Source organism: Suillus subaureus (genome assembly GCF_016647635.1).
Source record: "Suillus subaureus strain MN1 chromosome Unknown BJ212scaffold_86, whole genome shotgun sequence".
Classification (NCBI taxonomy): Eukaryota; Fungi; Basidiomycota; class Agaricomycetes; order Boletales; family Suillaceae; genus Suillus; species Suillus subaureus.
The window spans coordinates 57,969-70,833 of record NW_024538642.1 but is presented as its reverse complement, the minus strand read 5'-3'; the positions used below and the strand labels follow the sequence as shown (position 1 = coordinate 70,833).

The window sequence follows — 12,865 nt, the reverse complement described above, 5'->3', positions numbered from 1 at the left end:
AAAAGCTCCGGTTAGGTCCGCAGGTTTTTGATCAGCAGTGGTCGGACCAAGGAAATGAAGCACTTGTCGTGAGTTTTTCTGTCTTTGAACCTGAGGTCCCCAAATGACTGCAGAACAGACATCGCGTGACACAGGCAACCCCGTGCGCGTCATCCGGAGCCACAAAGTGCTTTCCGATTTTGCGCCTGCCAAAGGCTATCGGTATGATGGTTTGTACACTGTTGAAACCGTAACGTTATTTCCCATGTCTACATCCCAACTCTGATACTCAACCTTCAAAGGCATGGAAAGAGAAAAATTCCAAAGGTCTGGATATCTGCCGCTACAGGTTAGAGGTGAGTTTCATTTAAAGCACGGGACTCTGATTAGACTGATAACGTGTCAACAGAGGGTTCCAGGTCAACCTCCCCTGCTCCGTCGCTCGCTTGGAGATACCAACCATGAGCCATCGCCCGCCTCTGTAGCTACGTCAGACACTGTTGTCTCGCCCTCGCATACGTTGATCAGCCGTAAGCGCAAGGCTCAACCATTTGCACCCACAATTTGTCCCGATCCGGCGTCTAAGAAGCGCAAACTCGCCGACCGAGTGCCGCCTCAACCGTCGTCGTCTTCATCACCCACCGTGCAGCCACAAGTTCTAGTGCCGGTCCTGGGGACTATTGAAACCCCGCTGCAAAAGCACAATCAGCGGGTGCAGAAAGAGATGCAGAAAGAGAAACAGCAACACTTCCCTGAAACGAGCTCTTCCATGATGACACCTGCCACCCTTATAAAACCCAGCATGTGGTCTAGTCAATCCCAGTTCAATCACTTCCTAGCGAGGCCCATGTGGAGAATCTCTTACGATGAGCATAACGAAGATGTTGATTTGTCACTTGATGACGAAGACGAGGAAGATATACTACTTGAAGACCTCGAAACCACGGCTTCCTCATTTTCATCTTTCTTGCCCCCCTCGCCCTTCTGAGCGAGTCAGTTGCGGCTGTCAAATATCCACTACATCCCGACTCCTCTGCTTTCTTGCTTTCAAGACCTCGAATTCATTTTTCTCATCAACTTCGCCCTTCTGATAGGACCAGTCAAGGATGTACAGCACCCAGTTTTTCTGTTTTCTTGCTTTGAAAATCATTTGCAATGTCCGTCTACTGATACTACTCTGCTAGGTCTGTCTACGAACAGTACATTGTTAAACCAGTTTCTGTAGCCCCCATGCTTGCACAATTTAGAAATTCACGCAGAACTGCTTGATGATCCAAGTGTACAACTTTGTCCCGCGGGAGTAAATCAAGTCGATGTCTGCGCTATCGACCCATCATGGATCCGCATCGACTATTCGTCGTTGAAGTAGCCTCAGGTCCGGTCCTTATAGGCAACTACGGCTTTCGAACTCCGACTCAGCAGCAGTCTATGTATAAGAGCCTCATTATCGGCCTCGTGTACTTATCTCCATCACCTTGACAGTCACTGACAACATAATGCTCAAGAACGGATCAGAGGTGAAGATATCAAACAGTGTCTGGGACGAGAAGATGAAAGAAGATTCAAAAGAAACATCCAGCGAAAGGTGCAGGAAGGGCAGCGAAAGTCCTACCAGGCCGGTGTTAGTAATGCTCTCTAATGTCTCTCCCTCAACCACACTGTTTACGTACTGTCTTTGCAGACACCACTTCGGGGAATACCCCGGGGCGCCTTTCGGGACAACATGGAAGAATCGGTGCGTACTCTTAATTTCGTTTAATAACATCAGTTACTTCATTTGTCTGTCTGTCAACAGCACAGAATGTTTTAATGCTGGCGTGCATCACAACATTGAAGCTGGTATAAGCGGCACTGAGGCAGATGGCGCCTTCTCAATTGTCGTCTCGGGTCAATACAAAGATGACAAGGATAACGGGGACACGATGTAAGCATCTCACAGCGCATATTTCGAGTCGGATTGGTAATCTGACCTGTGCATATAGCTTATATACAGGTTCAGGTGTGTATTCACAACCCGGGCTACAAGATCGCATGCCAACTTAGTATCGCCAGGGGGTCGCAAGCTCGGTGATCGCGTAAGTTGCCCTTGTGCTTCATAGCTTGATTACTGATTAGAATTCCTAAGACGCGCGAGCTGTATCATGACCAGCAATGGTCGGATTTTGGAAATCAGGCGCTTCGTGTGAGTTCTCTATCTCGGATAAATGTGAAGTTAGGAAATGACAGAACAACAGAAATCTTCTGAAACAGGCAAACCCGTACGTGTCATTCGGGGCCATGAACTTGATTCTGAATTTGCCCCATGGGAAGGCTTCCGATATGATGGCCTGTACATCTGTCAAGCTGTAATATTGTTTTGCATATCTACCTACATCCGTGAGCACTGATACTTTGTCTTCAAAGGCGTGGAAAGAGAAGGATAGAGACGGTTATTATGACATCTGTCGTTATATCATGGAGGTAAGTCTCTAAATGATCAGGCTTTGACCAGACTGACCAGTATTAAAAGAGGGTTCCAGGCCAACCACACTTACGCCGTCGTTCAACGACTGTCGGCCTTTACAGGCCATTACCGGGCTCTGAAGCCGTGCAGCCGCCAACTCCAGCTCCAGTAACTGGACGCCAAAGAATCATGCAACGGGAGCAGGCGCGGATAAACAACATGGATGCGTTTCTACTAGAAAGCCCCCCGCCCCCTGTAAAAAGGCTGAACGCTGGGCCCGCTTGCACAAGCATGCTGTCCAGTCCTCCTGTGTCTACCACGCGCAAGCGCAAGCTCGCCGGAAATCAACGAGAGAAAATGAGGGCGGTGTCGTGCAGACAACTGAGACGATTGAGGCGATAAAAACAGTGCCAGAAGAGATATTAACGACGTATGTAAGCACAATTTGTTGGGCGGCCGTGGGACGTCAAAGAGACCTCGGGGTATCCAATGGGAAACCTTGAGTGGCTGAAGCACTGACAGACAGGATGTCGTGTAGCATCAGCCTAGAATGCATGTCATTGCATAAGCTTGAGTGCAATGAGAACTGAAAGTGCCACGTACAGCGCGTACCGACTTGTCGCGCTGGTCCAAAAGGCCGTCGAGGCCAATGAATCCCCTCAGTAGTATCGCAGAAATGTCCCATGCATACTATGTGTATCAAATCAGCCAGTAGCTAACAGCCTTCCACCTGCCGAAAATGACACAGTTCACTGACTGCATAGTGGTGAACTGATGGGCTGGCTGTTGTCGAGGTGCCATAATCGTGCTGTGTCGCTATTCGATATGCTTTCGAGGATGCGGCCATTCGAAGATATTGCAAATACATAATGTCAACATATAGATGCCGCTGATGTATTCTAACAAGTACTGCCAGGTTGTTCCACGTTGTACATGTAGTATTACAAGTTCTAATCGGGTCAGCATCAATATAAATTTGACCCGGAAATAAGCGCTTTTCCATCTGAAATCACGGTGACTTCAGCGGTCGAGTCCGAGTCCTTGTATCCACTCGCGATCATGGTCGCATCTGGCGAGTAGACAACGGAATACTGCACATGGTATCCTATCTTGATTGATTTCTCTTCGGTCTCCACGTCCCACTGCCTTGCCGCAGTCCCGTCGGAGGACACGCTCGCCAGTGGCCACTGGCCGACCATCTTGACTCCAGTAGACTGAACCCACTGGTCAGTACTCTGTATGCCCCATATTCCATTTTGCGATAACTTTTGCCTGTGTCGGCGTCCCACAACCTCACTTTTGATAATCACTTTCTTCCTGTCCGGAGACAATTCTATCCAGGTCTGTACTTCACTGCCTCCGTCCCGCCAGTCCTCTCATATCTATTTCCCACTCTTTAATTCCCATATCCGCAGCGAGACGTCCGTTGGACAAGTCAACATCCTCTCTCCACCTGGCAGATGTATGGTGCCAAAAACTATATTGGTGTGTCCTTCAAATTTCTGGCTGAGAGTTACCGCCGATGCTCTCTTGCTTCACTACGACGGGTGAAGCTATACTCAACTATGAGGTGCAACTCCGTTTCAGCTTTCATCCAACAAAGTCCAAGACCATCACTTGCTACAATATCGTTGACCCCAAGGCACAATGAGCGTTTAGGTCAAGTCAGTGTTCTTCACAACCGCTGGTATAGGCCGCGTGGCAGCTAAAGCGCCCAAGCATCATTTCTCGCATTCCGTCAAAATTGACCTCCGTTTTTACTGCCTGCCCAATGATATTATATGCCAAATTTCGCCTTAAATCGTACATCTACTTCTCCTCAGTCAACTATTCCTCGAACGCGCCCGTCATCTCCGACTCGTCCATACTCAATTCCCATCTGGTGTGTAAGATGTACATTTGACCATGCTTAGACTCACTACACAGGAAACTTTCCCAATCATTGATCCGTCACAATGATATTGCATCCTCCTTCACAGACTTTGGAATAACATCACTATGCGTGAAATTTGCGGGTTGCTTTGGCGGTGGATAGCCGTCGTAGCTTCCAAACAACCCGGATCGCTGGGGGTTGATGTCTTGCAGATAGGCCTGCTATTCATTGAGCTTCAGTCGGAAAACGCAACTGCTGAAGGTCGTATTTTCGATTACAGCTCGTCTGCGCTCGCGTCCTACAATGTAGATGTCGCCTATATTCATCAGAATGAATATACGATTCTGATTATCCTCATATCATGTAACTCTATGAAGACAGAAGGTACGTCGATACTGGACAGGAGTTTTATTCACTGCATTTCGGATGCATTCGTATGCAGCCCTTTCGAAGATTCCAACTTTCGAACTCCGACGCAAACAGTGACCTACTTATTTCCATCGTCCTGACAATCGCCAACAATACAATAAACAACGTTCGCACTCAGAACGACTCGGAGGCGAAGACACCACAGTGTCTCGGACGAGAAGATTGCCGATTCAACTAGCAAAATGGAGAGGCCTGCGTAAGTCTCAATGTTCCTCCCTCAACCACATTGTTCACGCACATTGTTTGCAGGCAGCGCTTCGGGGAAATTTCAGGAGCATCTGTTGGGACGACATGGAAGAGTCGGTGCGTAGTCTTGATTCTCGTTTGATAATACCAGTTACCTCATCTGTCTATCTGTCCACAGCAAAGAATGTTTTGATGCCGGTGTGCATCGCCAAATCGAAGCTGGTATAAGCGGCACTGAGGCAGATGGCGCCTTCTCAATTGTCGTATCTGGCCAATATAAAGATGACAAGGATGACGGGGATAAGATGTAAGCATCTCACGGCGCTTATTCTTCGAGCCGGATTGGCAATCTGACCTGTGCATATAGCGTATATACAGGTTCAGGTGTGTATTCACAACCCGAGCTACAAAATTATATGCCAACTTAGTATCGTCAGGGGGTCACAAGCTCGGTGATCGTGTAAGTTGTCCTTGTGTTTTATAGCTTGATTACCGATTAAAATTCCCAAGACGCGCGAGCTGGATCATGACCAGCAATGGTCGGATTTTGGAAATCAGGCGCTTCGTGTGGGTTCTCTATCTCGGATAAATGTGAGGTCAGGAAATGACAGTACAACAGAAATCTTCTGAAACAGGCAAACCCGTGCGCGTTATTCGGGGCCATGAGCTTGATTCTGAATTTGCCCCATGGGAAGGCTTCCGGTATGATGGCTTGTATATCTGTAAACGTGTAACATTGTTTTACTTATCTACCTACATCCGTGAGCACTGATATTTTGTCTTCAAAGGCGTGGAAAGAGAAGGATAGAGACGGTTATTATGACATCTGTCGTTATATTATGGAGGTAAGTCTCCCTAACGATCAGGCTTTGATCAGACTGACCAGTGCCAAAAGAGGGTTCCAGGCCAACCACCCTTACGCCGTCGTTTGACTGTCGGCCGTTACAGGCCACTACCAGGCTCCGAAGCTGTGCAGCCGCCAGCGCCGGCCCCAGTAACTGGACGCCAAAGAATCATGCAGCTGCAGCAGGCGGTGCTAGATAAAGATGCCTCTTCGCTGGGATTACCCCTGTGAAAAGATCAATCGTTGAGCTCGCTTGCTGACGTGGCATGCGGGAGGTCCTCTTGCACCTACCACGTCCAAGCCCAGGAAATCCAAGGAAAGGAAATGAGGAATTCGTGCGGTAGCCCTCGAGTGAAAGTTTGATATCAGAGTGCAGATGCTTGTGTTCCGTGATGAAGAAGATGAAACAGATGTAATACCTAAAGACCTTGAGATTGTACAAATAACCCCTATGATATCTTTCGAATGCCCTCCGACTTGACCATATATAGCAGTGCAACTGACAACTATGGTGTGCGTCAAGTCACCACTACTTTTGTACGAAGTTCATCACACAAGCAGACATGCTTCACATCTTTATTCTTCTTACAGAAACAGGTACTCTGAATAAGTGTAAGAGTTGATCTATTAGACCAATCCCGTATCTCAAAATTTGAGGGAGACATAAAATTCCTGCGTCTAAGATTTGGCTAGGTGGCAAGCTGACGGGTGAGTCGTGCACGGAAGCTGCATAATCTCCAGCACCTTCCATATTCACACCCATAGACGATCAACCCCGAAGCTGAGGCTGTCAGATCTTACGATCTACCATTCACTTTCTCGCAGCCTGTCAACTGGACATAAGCTGCGATTGTTCTCCAAAAGAGAGGACACGACGCTGCCCGAGAATCGTTTGGCGCATAAACACCTTAGAATTAGCTTTTGTAGATCACAGCCCAGAAGTGGCGGATGGGTGCGGTGCTCGACACTTGGCGAAAGTTAGGGATCGATGAAATTTGGTTCTTGCGATCAGATGATTGTGCGATAGTAATACTCTGTTACTGGACTAATTTGCACATAAAGTTGCACTCGCTGTCCCAGACAGATAACCTTGAGCTTCTAGCCTTAAGCTGTAGCAGTGGTAGTGGTTTAAAACGAGTCGAGACTCCAAGATGATGTTCAAGACATACCTTCAACAACACCTGTACATTGAACAACGTAAATATAACATTCAAAACCGAGCCATAGACAATTACCTTGGACGTCACGGGATTCCTCGGAAACAATGGCTATGCCACAATGCGCATCTCGTTAGACAAGATGCAAATAATGCAAACACGCTGAGACATACATGCTAATGTCTTCTCGACGCGCTTCTCGACATCTACGTTATCAACTGGGTGAGTAGTCCGCATGACAATGAGGCTAACACTGGAAAATCACCTTCGGCATCAGAGAGGTCCTCGGCAACAGAATCTGAATGGTCCTGTTAGATATGATACAGATAGAATAAGCACACTGGAACATACACGCGATATTCTTTCGACCGTGTCCCTGTACATCTATGTTATGAACAAAGTGAGTAGTCCACGACAAAGTGAAGCTAGCACTGAAGAATCACCGTCAGCGTCAGAGGCCCCCCTGGAAACAAGATCTGAACGGTCCTGTTAGACATTGGTGCAGATAAGATAAACAGGTTGGAACATACACGCGAACTTCTTTTGGTCGCGCTTCTTGACCTCTATATCACTCAACGAGGTCAATAGTCCGCGTGAAGTGGGGCTAGCACTGAAGAATCACCTTCAACATCAGACGGCAACTGAATCTGAATGGTCTTGTTAGACATGATGCAGATAGGATGAACACGTTGGAACATACACGCGATATTCTTTCGGCCGTGCCCTTGTACATCTATGTTATGAACCAGGTAAATAGTCCACGACAAAATGAGGCTAGCACTGAAGAATCACCTTTGGCGACGGGAGATGCTGTCGTCATCTGTAGCAAAGCGATGGCGACAAAAATAAAAGACAAAGTGAGCTTCATGGCGGTTATATACAAGTAGCAGTAATTGTTAGAGGGTATTGAGTGTATAATTGATGCAAGGAGTGAGGCCTTTATAGCTTTGGGTAGCTCGATTATCTTGCAGGTTAACTCGCAGAAACCTTCATCCTGTGATCGTTTCGGTGTACATGTTATCTGCTTAGGAAAAGGCTAAGCTTTCTTCCATCAGCAACTTACTCGATCAGTGCACCACGACGAGGCAAAGAATTCTGCCGTCAGGGAGGCCGTATTGTTTCATTTTGCGTCTTGATTATTTGGCTGACACAGAAGGAAGGGTGTGGCGAGATTCATAGTGAGAGATGTGACTCTGAGGTCCTGTTCAACAATTTTGTCCCTGAATTGATTAAAAGAACCACACAGGGACATATCGCTGCGAGGAATTTAGTAGGCGCAGACCATACTGGACGTGCTCTTGATGTATGATTCGAAGTTCAATCAGACGATAGAGAAATTCAGCCCTGAATGAATACAGTTGTTGAATCAACTCAGAGTCCTCGTTGTTCCGTGCCCTAGAACACTTGAACCAAGCAACCTGGCAAATCACCAGTAGGCTGACAAGCTAGTTAGAGGAGATGATTTTTCGGGTACGTCACGCACCTTCATGGCATCGTATTCGCCTCTCCGAATACACGATCTAGAGCATCAACATGAAAACTCTGAAGACGCTATTCTCCTCCCCAGCAAACACATCATCTCCGAGCACCGCACCGTAGACCTCCCGTCTAAATGGCTAGCTTGGGCCGCACTGGGACACTCTGTTCTTTGTGCATATGCATTGTACCACTGCCTCTGCCTATGTTTGCGGGTGGCATGATGCCCATGAGTTCAACGTTAGCCAAACCAGTTCCCAGGTCTGGAATTGGTTGGCGACCTTCGGCAACAGCAAAAGGGTGCGCAGATTCAGTGATTCATACTGTCATGAACAGACCCCACAGGTGTAAGCAGCACCAATTAGACGTACTTTCCAAGTGCCATGATACAGTAAACAAAGCCTTACCTAATAAAAAAATTCGTACGTCATACTCAGCTACAGCGTAAGTGAATCTCCGTGACCTGAAGTAACTTACCAAGGTCATTTGTATTGTTCCAGGACTCGATGTTCCACCAGTGGCACCCCGGCCCGTTCAAATTCAGCTCTTGCTACACCGACAGCGTCGTTCCCTCTCCCGAAGATGATCTTGCGGCCAACAAGTCCTATACCTCATCTGGCTCCCTCGCAAAAATCCAAATTTAGAATTTTACAACTTTTGCTGAGGGCATGATGAGCCTCAGCTGGAACACAAGACCCCAACGAATCGCACTGTCGGACTCACGTTCCTTCCTGAGAAAGAGAAGATCGAGCAACTACATCTCGAAGATAGCTGGCAGTTGAAGATACCAACACGATTCTCGTGTGGCGATTCGGAAAAGCGGCCGTTAGCATCGAGGTTACCTGCGATGGTTGTAAACTTGAGTTCGAGCAATTATTCTCAGTTCATCTGCTTTGTGAGTGCGGCTGTATTGAACACAGGTTTGAAGTGCCAGACTGGTCTCTTGCGTAGCTTTCGGCCTAATGGATTTAGAATATGTTAAACCTAGACAGAGTTAGATCCTCAGTCGTGTGCGTAACAGACTAAAATTCATATGTACCTAGACAGAGTTAGATCTATAGTAGGTAGATCATTAGTGTCTAGCTAAGAGAAACGTAAAATGACAGTGACGTACCCTCAGTCGTGTGCGTAACAGACTGAGGGAGGAAGGGAAAATGAACATGAACTATATATACAATGCCTGTTGGCATTCAGTAGCGTCGTGGTCGTCACGTGCACGAATGGTGCGCCAATAGAATAGCGAGTTGTGTTGAGGCTTAACATTTAATTTTTCTAGAAGGGGAGCTCACACCCGGGAGCTTAAGCGCTTATGCATATGATTTATGCTTGTCCGTGCATATGCTTACACTATCAGTACTAGATGCCCAAGACTTGAGCTTGAATTTGTGCGCAGGTATAAACAAACCAAAATACGTGAGCCACGTCAACACAGTCAAATGCCAGCAAGTGCCCCTCTGTCAGTAGGTTAATGATCATCTGAGTCTCGTCAATACCACGAGAAAGAAGGATCTGCCCTCCCATTCTCGATGTCCGAATCCACTGGTCCGCGGATGTGACATGGACGGTGGACCTTGCTATCAGAGGTCGAGAAAAACGAGAACAGGTTTATTTTGCTCGGGAAGCGGCACAAGGAGGTAAGTACTATTCACCTTCAGATCTGTGTTCATTTCCTGACCATACAATATAAAACATCCGGTAATAGCAAGATTTCAACTCATTGGATCTGTCGTGCTGCAAGACAGCTACAAGCTCAACCCGACCTTGTGTTGACGCGTTGTTTGTACTAGTAGTCACGCGAGATCCCTGAGGCTAAATAACTGACATTGTGTATCAACTTGAAATACTTGCAACTTACTTGATTATTTCGAAGTTTTCTCAACAGTTTTTGTGAGGAAGTACTACGCTTCGAAGAAGCTCTCTGAAAAGTAGACGTAACCGCTTGGGAGGGTTGGTATGTTTAACTGACACTCTGATTCGGAATAGGGGGACTGACGGCAGAACTATCAAGTACTCTATGCAATCGAGTTCTACATCAGACCGACGGCTGTAAGCAGAATTTACGAGTTCTGCCATCAACACTAGTTCAATCACCCGTGAAGTAGGTGTGACTCCGCTGTCGTGACCCTGTAGTGGCCCTGGACATACTTGATATCATTTATTACCAGCATCTATTTCGTTCAATCATGCGAGCATCGGACGCACAGGTAGATGGAAGCTTTGTTCAGGACTCGAGGCAATAGATCGGCGATGTCGAAGGTCCGGCAGTTTGTTCAACCAAGTACAACTCACACAGAGGGGTTCTGCTGACGCGCACCATAAAGGAAAGCAACCTGACTTGTGACACGTTATTTTTCGCGCCTGCCAGCAACGGCTCAAGCTATAGTTCTCAATACTAGTGGTTTCTGGTAAGTTGAGCATGTAACTAACAGCTGTCTTCTGTAGCATATGTATATTCAGTGACCCGAACTTTTCTCTCAGAACACGTTCAGCGACAGACTCAATGCTTCACAGCTTCAGACTTCGAGTCTCAGACATACTGCGTGTATTTGGGCCTAGTGTTTTCGTCATTAGCATCATTTTGAACATCTTCACCATCTTGCGCTTGCAACACAAGTCTGTCGATGATAGACAGTACAGTATGTCAAGGTCCCTTTTACGAACAGCCACAGGAGTTCATCTCACTCAGCATATTTGATACAGCTTACATCGGCGATGATCATCCGATTGAATTACCCCTCGACTTGGAAATCGTCGCATTGACGTTTGAAGACTCAAAGTATTACAGTACATCAGGGCTCACAGCCTGGTCGGAGTGGAATTTGCTCGATCATTTTCCAGAAGGTCACGGATTCGTGCGTCTGGGACCAAATGGTAAGCAATCATTCACCCCATTTTTGTCAATACATGAGTCAGACGCTTGCCGTTCCCATATTCTATTAGGACGACTGTTTGGTGTCTCGATGTTTCACCAGATTCATTGTCTACAAATGATCCGGCTAGCCCTTATTAACGGGCCCAATGACCATAGTGGCCACTGCCTTAACTTCTTGCGACAGGCCATTCTTTGCAATTCTGATACTACCCTTGATCCAGTCTACATCAATGGATCGATGGCAGGCTCAGACGGTTTGGGTGTGACTCATATATGTCGAGATTGGTCACAGGTTTATGCATACATTAAGGAGAACCAGAGGGGTTCTGTGTGGGCAGAGCACAAGACAGAGATGCAATCATAACGCGAAGTCAAGTGGGAGGATATGATCTCGTACCAACGATGGATGGGATCGGCTCGGTAAATACTTACTCATAGACCTCAGTTGGTGCTCGAAGCGGTAGTCGAGTCCCAAGGCTATTCAATATCGAGGATTGATCTGAGTGACCGGCTGTATGCCAGGCCAGTACTTTCCTGTGAACCATGATTATATCATCAAGGTCTTAGCCATTGGCATCGGTGCTTAAGGCGGATGTCAAGCGCAGCCACAGGATTATGGGAGGTCATGGGACTGAGAGTTAAACTGGCGTGAGTATCAAGTAGAAACTGATCAAGCGCAAGGGTCCAAGAATCGCTCAGGGTGATATTTGATGGGATAGGGAAGTATGAAAGCTGTCACACCATGAGCGGTGTCAGGGAAGACACAAATGCAACACAATATATCATATTCATTCTTGATCCATAAGAAGTGCGATGCGCAGCGCCAGGCTCCATCATCCAACTTCCATCCAGCAAGCATACATAATATGTACCGAGCGACATAATGAGATACGATAGCTACGTCCAGCGTGCAATAAGGGTTATCCAATAAACATATACAAGATACACCAAGCGATGATGAGGAGAGGAAAATACACTGAGAAGAGGGAATATTCAACGCAAAAAGAATGTCGATGAGATGAAGTGATTTGGTCAAATATATGTACGATAGAATGAAACGAGTGACGGAGTTATAGAAGGAGAAGAGATTCGTGAAGAATCGGAGAAAGTACTAGAGCACGGCAACAGGAAATTAGCAATAGTGACAGATACAGGTCAAGGGGACGTACAGTCGTACGCTGGACTATGTCGCGTTGCGGGCAGGAACGATATACCCATAGACCAACTTCTTCGGGTCTTGGAGATTGAACTTGCGACATCCCTTCGTAGCGCGGTCCTTACTATCAAGGAGTGGTTTGCATTTCTGCTGATGCCGATCCAAAGAATCGGATCTTGACCACCGCTTGCCGCAATAGGGGCATTCGTAGGACGTAGTATAGTGGACGCCCTCAATGTGACGGCCCAAATTGATCATTGCCTCTGACTTCGAGCAACCCTCGAATTTGCAGGCAGCCGTGTCTGTAGATTTAACACCATGCCAATGCAACAGGTGATGTGCGACGCGGGCTTTGTTCATTTCTACAAACAGCCCGCAGGGCTGGTCCGTCCAATCGCATGCTCGTACGCAAGTCATCTTTGCGGGTAGTTCATTCGTAATCTTGACGGA

At 47.1% G+C, this 12,865-nt stretch overlaps 4 protein-coding genes across 4 annotated transcripts; 3 read left to right on the top strand and 1 right to left on the bottom strand.

Moving 5' to 3' along the window:
* Nucleotides 1-97: 97 nt before the first annotated feature.
* Nucleotides 98-326, top strand: BJ212DRAFT_1234545 (PUA-like domain-containing protein; the record flags this gene model as incomplete). Its single annotated transcript, XM_041329522.1, has 2 exons — nucleotides 98-229; nucleotides 282-326. Coding segments are annotated over 2 exons (177 nt in total), but the record flags the coding sequence as incomplete, so codon positions are not given.
* A 3,950-nt stretch (nucleotides 327-4,276) lies between these two features.
* Nucleotides 4,277-5,036, top strand: BJ212DRAFT_1043059 (uncharacterized protein). Its single transcript, XM_041328918.1, has 2 exons — nucleotides 4,277-4,920; nucleotides 4,974-5,036. The coding sequence occupies exon 1, from the start codon at nucleotides 4,421-4,423 to the stop codon at nucleotides 4,802-4,804; it is 384 nt and encodes a 127-aa protein (XP_041186170.1). The 5' UTR covers nucleotides 4,277-4,420; the 3' UTR covers nucleotides 4,805-4,920; nucleotides 4,974-5,036.
* A 1,632-nt stretch (nucleotides 5,037-6,668) lies between these two features.
* On the bottom strand, nucleotides 6,669-7,579 carry BJ212DRAFT_1487525 (uncharacterized protein; the record flags this gene model as incomplete). Its single annotated transcript, XM_041341288.1, has 9 exons — nucleotides 6,669-6,721; nucleotides 6,924-6,935; nucleotides 6,990-7,022; nucleotides 7,085-7,117; nucleotides 7,177-7,209; nucleotides 7,263-7,295; nucleotides 7,355-7,387; nucleotides 7,442-7,474; nucleotides 7,534-7,579. The coding sequence occupies 9 exons, from the start codon at nucleotides 7,577-7,579 to the stop codon at nucleotides 6,669-6,671; spliced, it is 309 nt and encodes a 102-aa protein (XP_041186169.1).
* A 549-nt stretch (nucleotides 7,580-8,128) lies between these two features.
* BJ212DRAFT_1398406 (uncharacterized protein) lies at nucleotides 8,129-8,882 on the top strand. Its single transcript, XM_041337272.1, has 2 exons — nucleotides 8,129-8,348; nucleotides 8,395-8,882. Exon 2 carries the CDS (start codon nucleotides 8,524-8,526, stop codon nucleotides 8,833-8,835), a length of 312 nt encoding a protein of 103 aa, XP_041186168.1. The 5' UTR covers nucleotides 8,129-8,348; nucleotides 8,395-8,523; the 3' UTR covers nucleotides 8,836-8,882.
* The last annotated feature ends 3,983 nt before the right edge of the window (nucleotides 8,883-12,865 follow it).

Excerpts from the sequence above, each read along its gene's own strand:
- BJ212DRAFT_1043059 (XM_041328918.1), top strand. The coding sequence starts at position 4,421 with ATGCGTGAAATTTGCGGGTTGCTTTGGCGGTGGATAGCCGTCGTAGCT.
- BJ212DRAFT_1398406 (XM_041337272.1), top strand. The coding sequence starts at position 8,524 with ATGGCTAGCTTGGGCCGCACTGGGACACTCTGTTCTTTGTGCATATGC.